Consider the following 12,747-nt stretch of genomic DNA (forward strand, 5'->3'; position numbering starts at 1 on the left):
TTTTCCCTTTGACGGGGTAAATTTTTAAAATTACTTTTAAAAGGGGTTTAAATGGAAAAGGGTTTTTTATTTTTTACCCAATTTTTTTAAAAGGAATTTTGAAAAAAACAATGCACTTTTTTTTTTCCCTCCCCTTTTCCCCTTATGGCCCAAATCCTTTTTATCTTGGGAAAAAAGGGGAAAAAAAAGTATTTTTAAAAAAACAATTTTTTAAAGTTACCCAAAAGTATGGAAAAAAAAAGTAAAGGGTTACTTATCCCAAAAATACCCCCGTGCACCCCCCCCCCAAGGACCCCATTTAAATCCTGGTTATAATTTTGGTCCCGGGTTTTTGGGTTTTTTATTTGCTCCTTTGTACACAACAAAAACTGAAAATTCCCAAAATTTACTCTTTTCCCGAAATTTTGATTTGCGTTAATTACTTCTTTTTTTTCCGGTTGGGGGGGCCCCAAATTAAGGGGGAATTTCCCCCTTTTAAATTTTGGTTCAAATATTTTTAAAAAGGGTTATTTTTTTTTTACCCCAAATTTTTTATCCCTTTTTAAAAATCATTTTGCCCCTGGCCGTGTAAGCAATGGGTTTAAATTTTTTTAACTTTTAAAATTTTTTCGGGGCCAAATTAAAAACGGAAAAAAGTTAAATGAAAATACATTTTTTAAAATTACAAATTTTAATTATGTTAAAAAAAATTATAACCCGGACGTAATATATCCCAAAAAAATACTGTTTTTTCAACCCCCCGCAAGGACAATTAACCCCCCTCCAATTTAAATTCTCAAAATAATATCCGACAAGAAAAGGGAGGGGGGGTAAAAAAAGGAATGGTTTAAAAAAAAAAAGAAAAAAAACTTGGAAACGTTTTTCTTTGATTTTTGAAAATTTTAAAAAAATTTTTTTTGTATATTTTGTTAATTTTAAATTTTGTTTTCCAAAGTTTTTTTTTTTGTTTTCTTTGTGTTTTTTTAAAAATGGTCAAAAAAGTAATTCTTTTTCTTTAAATGTTTTAAAAAACTTTTAAAATCATTTTACAAAAAGCCCCACGCCAAAGTTTTATATTTGCTTTCTTTATCCCCATTATTTTTAAAAACCTCCAAAATTTAAAAGGGGGGCCCGTTTACGCGTAGGAGGGGTTAAATGGTGTTTTAATTTTTTAAAATTTATTTATTAATTTTCATTTTTATTTTTTTAGTTAAACAAAAAAAAAAAAAAACCCAAAAACCCCCAAAAAAAAAAAAAACCAAACAAACCACTTAATTAACATTGATAAATTTATAAAAATATTTTAAAAAAATATTATCCCCTTAAAAGGGGAAAACGACTATAATAAAATTTAAAAAGAAAGGGCCAGAAAATTTTTTAAAATCCAAAAAACAACAAAAAAAATAAAAAACCTTCACCCAAACCAAAACACAAAACACAACCAACAACAAAAAAAAAAAATTTTAAAAAAAAAATTTTAATAAAATAAAAAAAAAAAACAAAACCCCCACAACAACCAAATTTTTAATTAAAAATTTATTAATTTTATTATAATATTTTTTTAATATTTTTGTTAGGGGGGTTCACCTACCCCAAATTATTTTCACTTTTACCTTATAATGTATCCCCCTTTTTAAAAAATATATTTAAAAAAAAATAATTATTAATTATAAAATTTATAAAATAAATTAAAAATCACAATTTTTACAAATTAACATATATTTTTATTAAACCCTTCCCTTAGGTGTTTCCTTTCCCAAAAACCCCTTCATTTTTAAAAATTTTTAACAAATCTGAATTTAGGGGCGATATTTTAAATTGCCTTAGATCGAAAAGTTTTTCCCTTCCCTTTTCTTATCATTTTTTAAAAAATTTTACTAAAAATTTTTTCCATTTATTGGGTTTTTCAAAGGGTTGCACAAACAACAAAAAACCAAAAAAAAAAACCCCAACCCAAAAACCCCAAAAAAAACAAAACCCCACTAGTATGATAATTTAAACGTGTCTAATTTTTTAAAAATATATATTATAATATATAAATTAATATAATAAAAAATTTTTAATATTAAAATATATAAAAATATATGTTTCATATTATTGTAAACAACATTTCTTCTAAAAAAAACCCAAAACCAAAATTTTTTAACAAATTTTTAAACACACCTACCAAAATATTAAAAAGAGATACTGAAGACTTCATAGTGGTGATTCGGCTTCAGGTGAACTAGACTTCCAGCGCCTAGATGGACTGAGCCTGCGTTTGCTTTTTATGTGTGTAAAGCTTGTGATTGCGAATGTATATCACTTGACTTAGCCTCCTGTACAAACGTTGTCCTCAGATAATGTTGTAAGGAGCTTTCTTTTGTACGCAGGGCATATAGGTGTGTGAGTTTGATGTGTGTACATTATATAATATGGTTTCATGCAATGCATCTGTAGTAATGTTTTATATATGGTAGAATAATCTAATATCAGGAATAAACAATAATTGTGCCTAAGAGCTAGATCCACATAATAAGGCGTTTCTATCCTTCAGAAATTACTATAACCATAAGCGGTGCACTTATGATTGGCTAAACTGTAAAGAATAGAACTATTACTACCCGTAATGGTTGTCTGACAACACTAAGCAACCGTTACAGGTTTTATATTGTTGTTATACTTGGTGGTATTCTCAGGTCCAGCATAGATGTATCAGGGAACTCATTGTAATTAGACAGTGTTTTCCGTGTTACCCTTGATTGCCACCTTTGGAGCTTCTTGCCAAATATTATCAGTGTTTCTCTTCTCCACGATAGGTCGGCTTGCCTGGAAAGTTTTATATTTGTCATGGACCTCCGAAACTTCTCCGAATTCTCCTTCAGGTTTCAAGGATGCACCGTGGCGTTTCGCAATGTTCCTCTGCGTTTCGAGTTGTTTGTACTTATCGTGGATCTCCGAAGTTTCCCCAAATTCCCCTCTGGTTTTAGTTCGGAAAACTGTGGCGCTTGGCTATGCTGCGTTGAGTTTCTAGTGGGATATACTTGTCATGGAGTTCGGAAGTGCCTCCAAACTGGCCTTCGGGTCTGAGGTTTGCAGAGTGGTTTCTTCGCAATGTTCCTCTGGGAGTCTAATGGTTTGTATTTATCATGAAGTTCTGATGTTTCGCCAAAGTGTCCTTCCGGCTTTTTAAATTGGCTAAATGTCTCTTGGCGATATTTCTTTGTGGCTCTACTCCTTGTATTTGTCATGCAGCTCTGAGGTCTCGCCAAGTGACCTTCAGGTTTCAAGTTTGCTGAGTGTTTCTTTGCAATATTCCTTTGTCTTTCAAATTCCCTGTACTTGTCATGAAGCTCCGATGTTTCGCCAAAACGCCCTTCTGGTTTGAGGTTTGCCGAATGTCTTTGGCAATATTCCTCTGTCTTTCAAATTCCTTATATTGATCATGCAGTTCTGGATATTTCACCGAAGTGCCCTTCAGGTTTTAAATTTGCCGAATGCCTCTTTGCAATGTTCCTCTGCGAATCCAATGGTTTGTACTTATCATGAATTTCTGAATTTTCCCCAAAATGCCCCTCTGGTCTGAGGTTTGCTGAATGCTTTTTGGCAATGTTTCTCTGGCTCTCTAAAGGTCTGTATTTGTCATGAAGTTCAGAGGTTTCACCAAATTGACCTTCCGGTTTAAGATTAGCAGAATGTCTCTTGGCAATATTTCTCTGTGGTTCCACTTCCTTATACTTATCATGCAATTCGGATGTTTCGCCAAAGTGGCCCTCTGGTTTGAGATTTGCCGAATGCTTCTTTGCGATGTTTCTCTGGGGTTCTAATTCTCTGTAACTGTCATGTAATTCTGAAGTCTCACCAAAGTGGCCCTCTGGTTTAAGGTTAGCAGAATGTCTTTTTGCAATATTTCTCTGTGGTTCGAGCTCCTTATACTTGTCATGGAGCTCTGAAGTCTCACCAAAATGACCCTCTGGCTTAAGATTGGCAGAATGTCTTTTCGCAATATTTCTTTGAGGCTCAAATTCTCTGTAACTATCTTGTAATTCTGAAGTCTCACCGAATTGGCCTTCTGGCCTGAGATTTGCAGAATGTTTTTTTGCAATATTTCTCTGTGGTTCAAATTCCTTGTATTTGTCATGCAATTCGGAGGTCTCTCCAAAGTGACCCTCAGGTCTCAGATTTGCTGAATGTTTTTTAGCAATGTTTCTTTGGGCTCAAACTCTCTGTAACTATCTTGTAATTCTGAAGTCTCACCAAAGTGACCCTCTGGCTTGAGATTAGCAGGATGTCTCTTTGCAATATTTCTCTGTGGTTCGACTTCCTTATATTTGTCATGCAATTCAGAAGTCTCTCCAAAGTGACCCTCAGGCCTCAGGTTTGCCGAATGCTTCTTTGCAATGTTTCTTTGAGGCTCAAACTCTCTGTAGCTATCTTGTAATTCTGATGTTTCGCCGAAGTGGCCCTCTGGTTTGAGATTAGCAGGATGTCTCTTTGCAATATTTCTCTGTGGTTCAACTTCCTTATACTTATCATGCAATTCGGATGTTTCGCCAAAGTGGCCCTCTGGTTTCAAGTTTGCCGAGTGCTTCTTTGCGATGTTTCTCTGAGGTTCAAATTCTCTATAACTGTCATGTAATTCTGAAGTCTCGCCAAACTGGCCTTCAGGTTTAAGGTTAGCAGAATGCCTTTTTGCAATATTTCTCTGTGGTTCAACTCCTTATACTTGTCATGGAGTTCAAGTAAAATTTTAAGGTTAGAAGAATGTCTTTTCGCAATATTCGTTGTGGTTCAACTTCCTTATACTTATCATGCAATTCTGATGTTTCTCCAAAGTGGCCCTCTGGTTTCAAATTTGCTGTATGCTTTTTAGCAATGTTCCTTTGTGGCTGAAATTCTCTGTATTTGTCGTGTAATTCTGAAGTTTCGCCAAACTTACCTTCTGGCTTCAGATTTGCAGAATGTCTTTTGGCAATATTGCGTTGTCTTTCTACTTCTTGTACTTGTCATGCAGCTCGGAAGTTTCGCCAAAGTGACCCTCCGGCCTCAGATTTGCTTGGTGTCTTTTCGCAATATTCCGCACCGGCTGAACTTCTCTGTACATTGCATGGACCTCTGAAGTCTCACCGAATCGGCCTTCAGGTTTTAAGTTAGCTGAATGTCTCTTTGCTATATTCCGTTGTGGCTCTAATGTTTATATTTATCGTGCAGTTCAGAGGTTTCGCAAATCGGCCCTCTGGTTTTAGGTTTGCAGAATGTTTCTTTGCAATATTACGGTGTGAATCAAGAGGCTTAAATTTATCATGTAGTTCTGAAGTCCGCCAAACTGGCCTTCAGTTTAAGATTGGATGAGTGTCTCTTGGCAATGTTTCGTTGTGGTTCTACATGTTTATACTTGTCATGAATTTCTGAAGTTTCCCCAAACATGCCTTCTGGTCTCAAGGTAGACCCCTGTTTGGGCGCAATATTTCTTTGGGTTTCAAACTGCCGATACTTATCATGGATCTCGGAAGTCTCTCCAAACTTCCCTTCAGGACGTAAAGTTTCGCTCATCTTTTTAACTATAGGACGTTGTGCCTGGAACTCCCGGTACTGATCCCTGAACTCAGAAGGCCACCCGAACTTCCCGTCCTCCGGCTTGAGGTTAGTCCGTTGTCTGTGGATGACCGGCCTCTCCGCTTTGACACTGCGATACTGGTCTTTGATCTCGCTGACACTACGAAGAGCCCCTCCGGTCTGAGGTTGTCAGGGATGCGGTAGGAGTAGCGATTTGTCCTCCGAATTTATGGAACATAGAATCAAATTCTGCTGCCTTATTTCCTTTTGAATATAGACCAAGACCTGCTCTCGTATGCTCAGGGTTAGCTGGATTCGTTGGTTGATATTCGCTTTCGACTCCAGTGATTTTTATCTGCGGGTTGAGGCTACCAATCATCTTAACTGGAAGGTTTTGTATGCTTGATGGTCGGGGCGGTTGCCCCTGACCTTTGCCTTAAGTTTCCTCTTTGATGAGAGAAATTGGTTGGATTCTTTTTCAGTCAGATTATCTGCAGTATAATATTATTGTCTATTTGCTTCTATAATTCTTGCTCGCCTCCAATCACTTAGCAATGAAACTTATCTTGGCTACATTCCCTTTCCTTCAATCCTTGAAAAGGTAATTATCTTTGTATATTATTTAGTATCTTAGTATTTTATATATTTAATCTTCTGGTGCTGCCTTTAGTTTCTGCGTTCTAACCAAAACCCTCTGGAGGAAGAGAGATTTCTTGCCCATATATTTCTGGACACAAGGAATCATAGCCCTTAACACTGGGCCTAATTCACTCCTGCTTGAATGGGAGGGCTTGATGGTGATTCTCGATGATCTGCCTGCAAAAAAAAAAAAAATAATTCTAGATTATTAAAGGTTCATTTCAGATTATTTGCAAAAGTAATATATTTCCATCGATTGTTTTATTTAAAGAGTGCATACAAAGACAGAAGCATATGCACAAAAAATGCAAGTAAAAACGCATTACAAATACAGCTTTGAATAATAATAAAAAAAACTATAATGCACTAAAACCATTTCAAACACTTACTACTAAGGCCCTCATATGTAAGTTATAGTTATAGCAAATGAAAACATACTGTATATGCAACTTGTATAAGGTTCTTGCTCTTGATATTATTATTACAATATTTATTTTTATAATAATTTATATATATTATATCATTATCATTACCACTGTGTTTGAACAACGAGTCCAATGTAGGTCTTGCCTTTGCTATATTAGCATCAAGTCAAATGACCTTAGATTGTAAGTACTTTCAGCAGCATCTTAGCTGTTCCAAACATTGGCGTTTGCAAGGGAGACAAGTCTGATTTTATTCCAGTGGCATGTTAGTTTGTCTGTAGATTTTTCCCGGGTGGTTCATAGCGCCCAGATTACAACCGGTACTGCTTTGGCCGTTCTAGCTATTTCGACTCTCAGCAACCCATTTCGCATTCCTTTTCCCCAACTTTATGGTGTTCAGGAATTGCAACATCAATAATACAAAATGTGTTACTGTGTTATCACTATCAACATCATCATTATTATTATTGCTACATTGATACTATTACCATTGTCACTACTGCTTCTGCGACCATTACCAATACTAATTGATATGTGTAAAGAGTTATTAAGTTTGCTGCTGAAGATTTCATATCCATTAGTGCTTCTAATTTTGTTTCAGCAGCATCAACTGATAGACACTCGTGTTTGCAAAAATGCTTGTAAATTACGTTGATTTTCTCTAGGTGAAAATAATATTTGGATACAGAATAATGAGGAAACATTTTTTTTTTCGAAGCAACAGCGTTAAGGCAACTTCTCGAAAGGTCTTGTGCTTGCAGTGTTTTCCTGCTAATGCAACACTCGAAACTTTTGGTGCCTTTCTAGCTGTTTCTTTTCATATCCTTATGTATGTGTGTTTGTGTGTTTAAATATAATAATAAATTGTAAATATATATATATGTAAATAATTATATCTATATATGTATATGTATATAATAAAAGTGAGAGAGAGAGAGTGAAAGATGGGCATATATATGTATATTATACATAAATAAATATATATATATATATATATATATATATATATATACATTTATTTATTTATTTATATATGTATACATACATACATACATGTATACATACATACATACATATATATATATATATATATATATATATATATATATATATATATATATATCACGATAAAAAAAAAAAAAAAAAAAAAAAAAAAAAAAAAAATATATATATATATATATATATATATATATATATATATATATATATATGTATATATATGTATGTATAAATATATAGATATAGATAGAGATAAAAAATATATATACATATACACATATGTATATATATGTATATATTTGTGTGTGTGTGTGTGTGTGTGTGTGTGTACACGTACATATATACATAAATACACATACATATATATAAATATATATATATACACATATACATATACATACATACACACATACATTTCCTATTAGAATGCATTAACACCTAAAACAACAAAGGGATAAACATCAAAACAAAGGCCCTGTAGGGCAAAGTGATCCACTCCAGCTCTGAAATCCACACGTGAATAAGGTGCGCAAAATCACGCTCGCGCCCGCACACTCGCTTTGAATCAGTGCTTCGAAACACGTGGATAAGCCGATGCAAAATTAACCTGGTGTGCAGTGATATACATATATATTTGTGTGTGTGTGTGTGTGTGTATGTGTGTGTGTGTGTGTGTGTGTGAACATATATATTTATATATACACATATGTGTATGTATAAGTATTTATGTGTATATACACACATGTCTACATATTTATGTATCCACATTTATACATAAATATACATGTATTCATTTTTATATCAATTTAAAGGATAAGCACTGGAAACACACTAAGTATAAAACGTAGTCGGTTTTTTTTCTTTTTTTCCCAAGTAAACACACCAACAAACAGAACTCAGGTTAGCCACACGTGATGAAAGGAAACACCTACACACAAGCTTACCTCGCTGGTCTCTCGCCACAAATGATATTGCAGTTTTGTTCACTTTCTTGCAGGCCGTATGCAACAACAGTATTTGGAAGGATACTATACCGGTTGATATTTATATGTATTTATAGATACAAAGATGGGGGTAGATAGATAGGTAAACATGTAGATGGAAAGATGGGTAAGTAGATAGACAGAGAGGCAAACATATAGATAGATGGGTAAATAGATAGATGGGAAAATATAGATATATAGATGGGTAAACAGACTGATAGATAGACGGATATACAGATAGATACATAGATGGACAAACATTTAGACGGACAGAAGGGTAATAAGATAAACAGAAGAATGAAACTAACAGATAGATGTCAGACTAGAAGCCACCTTTCCGTCAGAGCTAAATGCAATATATGCATGGGAAAAGTAAGGATGAGCAAGAGTAATCTCACAGTGCAACTGCTATTGCATTATTAGGATTTCGTAATCACAGGGAATATGCAATAATATATGTAAAAATAATTCCAGAACGCAATGTATGTAATGTAATGAATTACGTTATGTTGAAGAAAATGCGATATCAAAACGCAAATTGAATACCTTCCTCAAGTAATTATTATAGACCGTTCTATTTCCACACTGGAATACTCCCATTAGCCAAGTGTCTTATGTAGAGAAGCTTAAATCAATAAAATGAATATCAAAAACGAGTTCCAAATATGCCAGAGGTATGTAAACATAAGTATCAACTGTCAGCTGATTAATTGTTTAAAATTTTACTTGGCGAATCGGAGTAGCCTACTCTGAAGTGTTATTTATTTATTTATTTATTTATCTATTTACACAGTAGACACTCAGAATAGCAAAGTTTTTTTTTTTTTTTTTTTTTTTTTTTTTTTTTTTTTTTTTATTATTCCTGTACACAAATAAACATTCCAGTTCCCTGAGAGTATACGATTTTTCTCCTTTTAAAGATACTCATGTGAATCAGTGCTATCGCCAGGGATGGTCGAACGTTCAATGATAAGCCTCCAAAAAGAATTAACGTGGACCTGATATTTCATTGTGAGACAGGCCAACGCACACACACACAGACAACGAACAAATATAGTGAGAGAGAGAAACGTATTTTAGCTCCAGTGTACGGACATAATCAGGATTTTAGGAAGGAGAAAGAGGAGTTGGTTAAAAAAAAAAAAAGGAAAAGAAAAAAAGCGTTAGGCGAAATGAGTAAAACCGTTTTGCTCTGTTTAGTAAGAAATTTTGCGCATTAAATGACTCAGTTGTTTACGTGTGGGATTTACCAGCGCCATTTTTATAAGCCAAAAGAAAAAAAAATCAGCATTAGAGATTAAGTTCAAGAGAGAGAGAAAAAAGGAAATCACAAATAATGAGACGAGTGTAGAATTTAGAATAAAAAATAATGTCTTAGATATGTATTAAATGTTTATCTTTATTATATCTATTAGATATGTATTGTTATATGTATTAAAAAAATATATATATTTCAGCATTAGATATTAAGTTAAAGAGAGAAAGAGAAAAATTCACAAATAATAAGACGAGTGTAGAATTTTAAATAGAAAAAAATGTATTAGATATGTATTATTTTTTTGTTTTTATTATACTTATCAGATATACATTATTATATGTATTAAATGAACTTTTTAGATATTAAGTTAAAGAAAAAAAAATCCAAGTGTAGAATTAAAAAAATAATAATAATAAATGAATAAATACATGGAAAATAAATAAATAAATAAAAATGTATTAGGGTGGAAAATGGCACTAAACGCGCCTATGCAGATAACCTTTTGCGACTTATTAAAATTTCCTCGTGTTATCCTCGAGCTGACCTTTTTAAAAAAGACGCTGAACGAAAAAACTATACATTTGTATTCAAGGTGGACGGGGTAAGTTAAGAGAGAGAGGAGAGAGAGAGAGAGAGAGAGAGGGAGAGAGAGAGAGAGAGAGAGAGAGAGAGAGGAGAGAGAGAGAGAGAGAGAGATCTGCCTCTTTTTTAATGTATAATTTTTGTTATATCTAAAATATATTACAAAAAGCAAGAATACTTATGTGCACACACACACAACACAGACATACACACGCAAAACAAACACATATCCACAAACAGGGTACACACACACACACACACACACACCACACACAAACACACATGTGCAGGCACATACAATACACAATAGAACACGCAATCAAACAAACGCAGACACAGTGTAACTGACAAACACAAACGCAGTCAAAAAAAAAAAAAAAAAAAAAACTAACAAACATACACACATAAACACAATCAAACAAACGAACAAAAACACGAACAGCCAATCTATCAAACATACACATAAACACACACACACACACACACACACACACACACACAAATCAAACAAAAACAAACACAGTCAAACAACCCAGGACACGCACAAACAGAGAGCACGTACGCATACCTAAACCACACAGAGGTACCCCCTCCCCACCACAATAACAACTTGCCTGCGGGCGAGACGCGCCGTAGCTGTCGTAGGTCGGATAAGCCCTTGGTCTCGGTCTCGCCAGTGAAGTCGTCCCCCTCCTGACGAAGTGAGTCGTTCTGCTGACGTAGGAGTTGTAAGAGTTGCCGTCCGTTGCGAAGTCGTACTCCGGGTAGTTGTCTAAGTAGGTGCTGTTGTTCCCTTGCGAGTCGTAGTTTCCGAAGGTGTCCTGCCCTCCGGTTTCCCTGCAAAGGTTGGAGACGGGGTCGGATTGTAGCATGGGAAGTTAGCATTATATATAATATATATATATATATATATATATATATATATATATATATATATATATAATATATATATATATACACACACACAACACACAGAGAAAGTGAGAATTATATCTATCTATCTATCTATCTATCATCTATCTATCTATCTATCTATCTATCTATTATATATATATATATATATATATATATATATATATATATATAATACATACAGAGAGGGTATAAAATGTGTGTAAAATGTGCGAGAAACTGGTAGCCTTGCTAATGTTTTTTTTTTCTTTTCTTTTCTTTTCTTGCAAGGAGGGGATTGGCTTACAAAACAGGATCGTTACTTGGACCTAAAATTATTGATAAATAGTCTTTCTCTGCAAGGTTAGAGATGTGGGGCGGCTTGTCACCATGACCTCCGCGGATGTATGATTATTGAAATATATTTTGCTCTGAGAATGCAGACCGAAGTATATGCTATTATACATTGCATATGTTATATATACAACTAATAATATACAAGATTTTTTTTTCTCCTCAAAGTTAGTATCACATGCATTATAATACATGTAGATGTTGATAAATATTGTAACATTACTAAAAAAAAAAATAATAATATATTATGTTATATATATATATATAATATATATATATATATATATATATATATATATATATATCTATAATAAATTCCATAAATGAATATTCCAGTTCTGGATAATGTATGACGATTCAGTAATACTACACACTTGGATATATTAATGAACATTACATTCTAGACAATCGTACAGGCGGTTGGCGAGATATAGTTTCTTAACTTGTCTGTCTTTTCCCCATGCAACAGATATCATTAACAAATATTTCAAGAATGAAAATTGTAATTCTCTTTAAAGAAATAGACCATCAATTTGCCATTTCCTGTTCTCACTTAAGTCTACTAGACCGCTAGTCTTTATTTCTAGTTACTGATCACTGCAAACACTGCTACAATGCTCTCTCCTTTTCTTTCAGACAGAATTTAAAGCTTGATAATAAATCCCATTGTGTCATTACATCCTAGAGTGAATCTTATTAGTAGCTCAGGCATGCTAACAATATGAAGATATGATAATGGTCCAATAAGGACTGAATAAAAGTTTTTTTTTTATCATCGCTCGATTCACAGACTCAACAAAAGACATGGAATGAATGAGGTCACAATAGATTCGACAATAATAATAATAATGATAATAATAATAATAATAAATAATAATAATAATGATAATAATATAGATAGATAAATAGACAGATAGATAGAATGATAGATATAACTCCACAATACGCAATTAAACTTTTATTATATATATAAATTTATGTGGGATCTGATTTAAAACTTACTTGTGTCACTTGCATTACAAAGAAAATCAAACTGGCATCAGAGCAGCACTATAATTAAGTTTAGATGCATCTGTTTCCGTCTACCCGTAAAAGTCTTAAC

At 33.5% G+C, this 12,747-nt stretch overlaps 1 protein-coding gene across 1 annotated transcript in view; it reads right to left on the reverse strand.

The window, feature by feature from the left end:
• Positions 1–2,624: 2,624 nt before the first annotated feature.
• LOC119569493 overlaps positions 2,625–12,747 on the reverse strand; it is a 13,054-nt gene continuing 2,931 nt past the window's right edge. Inside the window, 11 exon segments of the mRNA XM_037917635.1 lie at positions 2,625–2,702; positions 2,704–2,970; positions 3,033–3,376; positions 3,425–4,134; positions 4,233–4,673; positions 4,744–4,951; positions 4,954–5,145; positions 5,286–5,694; positions 6,200–6,330; positions 8,869–8,968; positions 11,015–11,237. Coding sequence (XP_037773563.1) covers positions 2,625–2,702; positions 2,704–2,970; positions 3,033–3,376; positions 3,425–4,134; positions 4,233–4,673; positions 4,744–4,951; positions 4,954–5,145; positions 5,286–5,694; positions 6,200–6,330; positions 8,869–8,968; positions 11,015–11,237 — 3,103 coding nt within the window.

Source organism: Penaeus monodon, unplaced genomic scaffold, assembly GCF_015228065.2.
Source record: "Penaeus monodon isolate SGIC_2016 unplaced genomic scaffold, NSTDA_Pmon_1 PmonScaffold_1572, whole genome shotgun sequence".
NCBI classification, from domain to species: domain Eukaryota; kingdom Metazoa; phylum Arthropoda; class Malacostraca; order Decapoda; family Penaeidae; genus Penaeus; species Penaeus monodon.